Here is a 6,813-nt window from a genome sequence, read left to right as displayed (position 1 = left end):
TGCAACTTATTCACACAGAAAAACTTCTTTTGTGAGCATGAAATAAATATATAATATGATATAATTAACAAATAAATAAAATGTAATTCAGACATACAAAAACTTTATAAGACTAAATATCTCTATTCCACCTCCATGATGACATCGTGTCTTCTGTCCACTGCAACAAGCCGAGGAGCTGCAACATGAAGAAGAATGAATAAAACAGACAAAAACTGAAAGTACAAGTGCATCTGGATCAGTAGTGTTAGCTCTCACCTCTTCTGTCTCTGCATATGAGTCCCAGTATGATTGTTGGACACGCGAGGAAAGGCAGTCCCTGACGACGTATGTGACATATCAGTCTGGACAGAGACATCACGGGAGCATCGGGAACTGCTGAGTCTGACACTGGAGGGAGATTATTGAGTTTTAATTCATTGTACGACTTAAACATTGAACGCAAGGAGCAAAACAGTGAGCTAATATTTCACAATTTAATGTTTGCTCTTGGAGTATTCCAGGATATAAACTAAAAAATGGCTAAATCTTTTGCAGCTTTGTGACTTTATAATGCACTAGTGATGAATGGCCTTCCATAGACTGTAAATTGTATTCAGAATCATTTTAATGTAATCTTTTACTAGACCCAATAGTATCCTCGAATCCAAAACTCCAACTCAAAACAAATTCAAAATACAGTCAGCATTCATATGTTCCCCAGAGTCTTATATTCCTAGAGTCCTATGTTCCCAAGGCTCTATGTTGCGAAAGCCATATGTTCACAGAGTCCTACATTCCCCTAGTTCTATGTTTCCAGAGCCCTATGTTCCTAGAGTCCTATGTTCCCAGAAGCCTATATTCCCAATGTCCTATGTTCCCAGAAGCCTATATTCCCAATGTCCTATGTTCCCAGTGTTCTATGTTACCAGAGTCTTATGTTCCTATAGTCCTATGTTCTCAGAAGGCTACGTTTCCAAAGTCCAATGTTCCAAGAGTCCTATATCCCCAATGTCCTATATTCTCAGAGCCATATGTTCCCAAGGTCCTATGTTCCCAGAGTCCTATGTTTCTAGACTCCTATATTCCCAGAGCCATATGTTCCCAGAGTTCTGTGTCCCAAAGGACCTATGTTCCCAAATTCCTATATTCCCAGGGTCCTATTTATGAAAATTATAATCTCACCTCTGACAGTCAGCCAGCTGTCTGGTGATTCTCCAACTCCAGAGATGTTACACTTGTAGAGTCCTTCATCAGATTTAGAGACACTGTGGATGGTCATGTTTCCTGTAGAGCTGCTCCTGATCAGAAACCCGTCTTTATAGAAATCAGTCATGAGATTGGAGGCAGAGTCCATTCTGTTTATACAATGCAGAGTCACATGGTCTCCCTCCATCAAAGGAAGAACAGGACTCTCCAGGATGACAGAGCCACCTGAGGGACAGAGCATGATCATTTACACGATTGTATTGTGATCAAAAAACTTATTTGTCCACAGTTTCACCAACACAACAGTTTTTATTGTTTAACTCACATGTCACAGTGATGTTGACAGCATCTCTGCACTCTCCTTCTGCAGACTCACACCAGTACACTCCACTGTCTGATGGGTAAAGGTCATCGATAGAGCAGAGGGATTCATTTATTCCATTCCTGGATGTGAAACACTCTTGGTTGATGTTTTTTGATGTGTTCTTCTTAACTCTCCACTCTCCCTGCTGCCCACAGCTCAGAGACACAGTCTTGTACTGGAAGAACTGGGATCGGTTTGGAAGGACTCTCAGAACGGCTGCAAGAAACAATAGATGGAGGCTGATACGGCTGCCAGTCGAACAACCACCCAAAGTGACTACCTTTTCGTCAAGTGGGCCTCTAAGTGCCACTGTTCGTCTGAATTGATAATGTTAAAACCGCAGACACTGTTGAAAGAATCCTCAATCGTCAATAACTTGTGCTCGATATACACTCAACATACAACAACATGACCATTCCAGCCGAGAGTATTCTATTTATATATTAGTTATTCTTAACTGCTTGCCATATGGTGAGTTTCGGCGGACTTCCCTTGAAAAATACATAGGCGTAGAAACACTACAGCACACGAATCACACACAATGCAAACAATTCTCTTTGTCTGCCAGCTTCAACTGTACCCTTTTGAGTTTTAAAAAATCCCATAAAAAAAAAAAAAAAAAAATTGGGGGAACCCTCCAACCCAAAACAGCAAGACCTTCGTGCAGAAGGACCTCTCATCAAGCTCATCCACATCTTTACATGGTGTTGTATTCCTGCACATAAAAGCAGCCTCTTACCTTCTTTTCTGGTATCTAGATGAAGCCAAGTGTTTGCAAAACATACACCTGACAAACACAGACACAGCAGAGAGACAATAAAAAGGATCCAGATACATGCCATTCTGACTATTGTTGCGTTTGAGCTGATCTGAGTCAAAGCACAAAAAGCAACACATTGTTTATATTCTTACAAATGCTGACACAATGACCACAGCGATCTTCATCACCCTGTCCTCACTGCCTGAACCGGACAAAAGATGACCGACCTAATACACAGTTCTGTCGACACTTTCTCCTGTCGTACGTGCTGAAACCACGCCCACGTGTAATATGGTGTTACTCGGTCATTGTGTAATTTCACCTATACTAGTCAGAAAAACATAGTGTACCGACAGCTCGGCTAACTTTCTGGAAAAGACCAAGTCATATGTAGCAATTCATCTTACATTTTTTTCACATCAATATATCGCGGCTTAGTCTGGAGTAGTAAGAAAAAAAATAATCAGATTGTTCGGTAATCTGTGCACTGTATACCTCCATTTACATCTCTCCGGCTGACTGTCAGTAAATATAATTATACCTCTACCTAAATGCCAACAAACGCTGAGATCTCAATTGTCTCCAATTTCCTAACCCTAACCGCCTATTGTTCATCACCATCATCTCGCACAGCCTCCCCAGACTAATATTTACATGACTTAGATTGTAGTGCACATGCTTTAACACTAGAGGCGAGTCACACAACATCATAGATACTCAGAGATACAGAATTTAAATCTGATATAAGACATAAAACTGAAATAACACCCAATAATAAAGTAAAAACTCTGATTAAAAAAGAAAGAAGGAATATAAGCGAGTCTTGAGAAGTTAAAACATTGATTTAATCTGTATTCACCACAGAAAAACTCATTTCAACAAGCATGACATTTTATAAAGATACACAAATAAAAATGTAACACAGACATACATGAACAATAAATGTTTCAGTATCTGTGGCGCAGTCTTTGTCATCTATTTCAGCCTCCATGATGACATTGTGTCTTCTGTCGTCTGCAACAAGCCGAGGAGTTGAACATAAAGAAAGAAGGAAGAAAAGGAAGAATGAATAAACAGAGAGAAAACTGAAAGTACAATGCATCTGGATCAGTAGTGTTAGCTCTCACCCTCTTCTGTCTCTCTATATTGAGTCCCAGTATAATGGTGGACACCAGGAAAGGAGTCCCTACGACTATGTGACATATCAGTCTGGACACAGACATCACGGGAAGCATTGGAACTGCAGAGTCTGACACTGGAGGGAGATTATTGAGTTTTATTTCATTGTACAACTTAAAAGCAATCGAATTAAATATATGGGGGAGACCACTTTTTGCTTCTGCTTCTTGATTGTGTTACAGCCCTCACAAACCCCCCCAAAACAGCTTTATCATTCAAGCTCTTCTCCTGCAGTACATCAGGAATCAAACTGTATCTTTCATGACTGTGTGAGTTTATAGCTGGATAATTATTCAATTCTGTATATTGAAATAAGGTTAATTTAAATGTACACTTGTACAGGACCCAACAGTTCACTCAAACCAAATTCAAAATACTGTGCTGAGAGGGAATCTTCGGTGCTATCATATAATGTGGATGTTTTACTGCCCATCAGTATAACAAGATCATCCAGGGGCATCAGAGGGAAAATGAAGCAGCTGTTAGCAGATGAAAATTATAATCTCACCTCTGACAGTCAGCCAGCTGTCTGGTGATTCTCCAACTCCAGAGATGTTACACTTGTGGAGTCCTTCATCAGATTTAGAGACACTGTGGATGGTCATGTTTCCTGTAGAGCTGCTCCTGATCAGAAACCCGTCTTTGTAGAAATCAGTGAGATTGGAGGCCGAAGGAGTCCTGTTTATACAGCGCAGAGTCACATTGTCTCCCTCCATCACAGGAAGAACAGGAATCTCCAGGATCACAGAGCCACCTGAGGGACAGATCAATATTATTTACAAGATCTTTTGCCAGTATGATGTATCAAGTATGGTGATCAAAACCCTGTATGTGTCCTGTCTCTCACAGGAGGATATGTAGAGTGAAAGGTTTTTTCTCCAACAGCAGTTTTTATTGTTTAAACTCACTGGTCACAGTGATGTTGGCGGCATCTCTGCACTCTCCTTCTGCAGACTCACACCAGTACACTCCACTGTCTGATGGGTAAAGGTCATTGGTGAAACAGAGGGATTCATTTATTCCACCCCAGGATGTGAAGCAATCTTGGTTCATGCTTTGAGATGTGTTCTTCTTAACCCTCCACTCTCCCTGCTGCCCACAGCTCACAGTGACAGTCCCGTACTGGAAGAACTGGGATTTGTTGGGAAGGACTCTCAGAATGGCTGCAAAAAACAAAACAAGATGGAGGATGTTATGGCTGCAGTTGACACCCGACCAATGGGATTAACCCTTTTTAGTGTTTTGTAAGTGCACCTCAAGAACCTAATTGGAGAGGCACCCGGTCCAGCTCTCCAAACCAAGAGATACGTTCTTGGGATAAATTATATACATGCTCAGCTTGTTATGGCAGCTGTGATTTAATGCGAACAGCACGCCACTGAATTTGATTGTGTCTGATAGACAGTAAACCCACTGGAGGAACTGGTTATGAAAGAGTCTTATTTAATACTGATGCTTCTATATAACTACATAAACCAACAAGACCATCAGCGACAAGATTGGCTATTTCTATATAGTTATTCTTAATTCCTGCCACAAGGTTGAGTTTGGTCAGATTTCCCTTGAAATTAATGACACCACGGAGTAGACACCGCCTACTGCTTTGTCCACAGGGTCTCCCAAAATCAACACAAAGGCAAAATTCCTTGTCGCTGCTTTAAAGGCCAGGGGAAATTACAGTTTTTAACCCTTTAAGATTGCATACACAATTCTGTGTTACCCCTATTTAACAATGAATGCTAAACAATCTACAAAAACTTGATTTTTCTTCCTGTAAAACAAAATGTGATGCATAGCCAATAATATCATGATATTCAACCGTCAACCAACTTTAAACGACAAAGACAAGATTCATTAGTTTGCTAGCAAGCTAAAACCATGGTTCGCTACCAGAGAGAAGTGTTTCTGGGGGCCGAATGTCACTGATTATTGTACAAAAGCACAAATTTATCAGTGATTTAAGTGAAAACTTGATCAAATTCCTCCGGCTGCTCTGCCTCAACTCTGCTAACTGCTAATGTAGCTGCCATTAGTGCTGTGTATGGCCCCTTTCCCTCTTTAACTGCCTGTTTTTACAGGAAACCTGCAGAAGCAAATAGCACTCATCTGTTTCACGATTTCGGTTTCATCTGGACTTTAACTATTGTTGGCAAATGAAGACTTTTATCATAAATGAACCTCAAGCAAACAGAAGACTTTGCAGAAGGACTCTCATCAAGCTCATCACCATCTTTACATGTTGTTGTATTTGCACATAAAGAGCTCATTACCTTCTTTTCTGGTATCAGATGAGGCAAGTGTATGAAACACACCTGACAAACACACAGACAGCAGAGAGAGAAAGATAAGAGATCAGGATAATGTTTGATATCTGTTGAGTTTGAGCCGATAAGACGTCCTGCGAGATATATTGTAAAAAAAAGGACATTGTTACTTACAAAGACTGAGAAATAACACAGCGATCTTCATCCTGTCTCACTGCTGAATGGAAAATGACTGACTTGACACAGTGTGCCGACCACTTCCTCTGCGCAGACCAGTAACAGCATATATAAGATGTAGACGTGAAACCAGCCCACCTTTAGGATGTGTGATAAACATGTGGCTGCATCTGGGTAACTGTGTAATTTACTTTACAACAAGAAAAACATGTAACAGTAGGGTAACTTTCTGGGGAAACAAGTCATTCTACCAGCAACAAAGAAGCTGCAGGTAAAACTCTCCACTCTGGTGAAATAAAACTTTACTTGAATTAGAAAACAGTCAAGCAAGGTAATATAGCACAGACCTTGTAACCAGTCTACCATCAGTATGGGTCAATACATATTTTATGCTTTCGATTAAATTAAATCCTTTAAGTATTTTGCTGTCTAATAGCAATTACAAAAGCCACCAGAATTTCTCCCATGACTGTAATCCTTCCACTAGGTGAAGCTCTTAAGACCTTGAATCATGCTCCCTTTATGCTACCAGCTTTTAACAAATTACTTTGTGATACTAAGTCATTTTTTTGTTTCTCATTATAATGACTTACAGAAAAAAATTTCCTCTTGCATAGGTGGAAATGGGCTTCCATAGAGTACTCACAGCCTCCACAGACTCGATGTACAATTACTTTAGACTGTAGTGTCATTGTTTTAACAGTAGAGGGAGCCACACAACTGGACAACCAGCTGATACAAAGAACACAGAATATATTGTGTACAAGTAAAAATGAAATAACGCCTACAGTAAAATGAAAACTTATAATTTCTCTCTTTTTATAAGTGAGTGTTTAGACATTTTTCAGATATATCAGGTTTGATTATCTGACAGTAAGAGG

General features: G+C 40.0%; 2 protein-coding genes across 2 annotated transcripts; both read right to left on the bottom strand.

The window, feature by feature from the left end:
- Positions 1-122: 122 nt before the first annotated feature.
- On the bottom strand, positions 123-2,497 carry LOC118337925 (low affinity immunoglobulin gamma Fc region receptor II-b-like). Its single transcript, XM_035675090.1, has 6 exons — positions 2,465-2,497; positions 2,075-2,133; positions 1,514-1,791; positions 1,165-1,413; positions 259-390; positions 123-178 (listed from the first exon to the last, which is right to left on the bottom strand). Exons 1-6 carry the CDS (start codon positions 2,495-2,497, stop codon positions 123-125), a joined length of 807 nt encoding a protein of 268 aa, XP_035530983.1.
- Positions 2,498-2,992: 495 nt separating this feature from the next.
- On the bottom strand, positions 2,993-6,020 carry LOC118337924 (low affinity immunoglobulin gamma Fc region receptor II-like). The gene is made up of 7 exons (XM_035675089.1): positions 5,930-6,020; positions 5,762-5,803; positions 4,400-4,654; positions 4,000-4,245; positions 3,434-3,567; positions 3,244-3,339; positions 2,993-2,998 (listed from the first exon to the last, which is right to left on the bottom strand). The coding sequence occupies exons 1-7, from the start codon at positions 5,958-5,960 to the stop codon at positions 2,993-2,995; spliced, it is 810 nt and encodes a 269-aa protein (XP_035530982.1). The 5' UTR covers positions 5,961-6,020.
- Between the last annotated feature and the right edge of the window lie 793 nt (positions 6,021-6,813).

The sequence above is a fragment of the Morone saxatilis genome, unplaced genomic scaffold (assembly GCF_004916995.1).
Source record: "Morone saxatilis isolate NCDOM2014 unplaced genomic scaffold, NCSU_SB_2.0 Contig4, whole genome shotgun sequence".
In the NCBI taxonomy this organism is placed as follows: domain Eukaryota; kingdom Metazoa; phylum Chordata; class Actinopteri; family Moronidae; genus Morone; species Morone saxatilis.
This window is presented reverse-complemented; position numbering and strand designations above follow the sequence as displayed.

Excerpts from the sequence above, each read along its gene's own strand:
- LOC118337924 (XM_035675089.1), bottom strand. The coding sequence starts at position 5,960 with ATGAAGATCGCTGTGTTATTTCTCAGTCTTT. Across the intron at positions 3,568-3,999 it reads CAGCTGGCTGACTGTCAGAG|TGTCAGACTCTGCAGTTCCA; the intron begins GTGAGATTATAA and ends ATCTCCCTCCAG. Across the intron at positions 3,340-3,433 it reads AGAGACAGAAGAGGGTGAGA|CGGCTTGTTGCAGACGACAG; the intron begins GCTAACACTACT and ends TGTTCAACTCCT.
- LOC118337925 (XM_035675090.1), bottom strand. The coding sequence starts at position 2,497 with ATGAAGATCGCTGTGGTCATTGTGTCAGCATTT. Across the intron at positions 2,134-2,464 it reads TGGTCATTGTGTCAGCATTT|GGTACAGTTGAAGCTGGCAG; the intron begins GTAAGAATATAA and ends AAAACTCAAAAG. Across the intron at positions 391-1,164 it reads CAGCTGGCTGACTGTCAGAG|TGTCAGACTCAGCAGTTCCC; the intron begins GTGAGATTATAA and ends ATCTCCCTCCAG.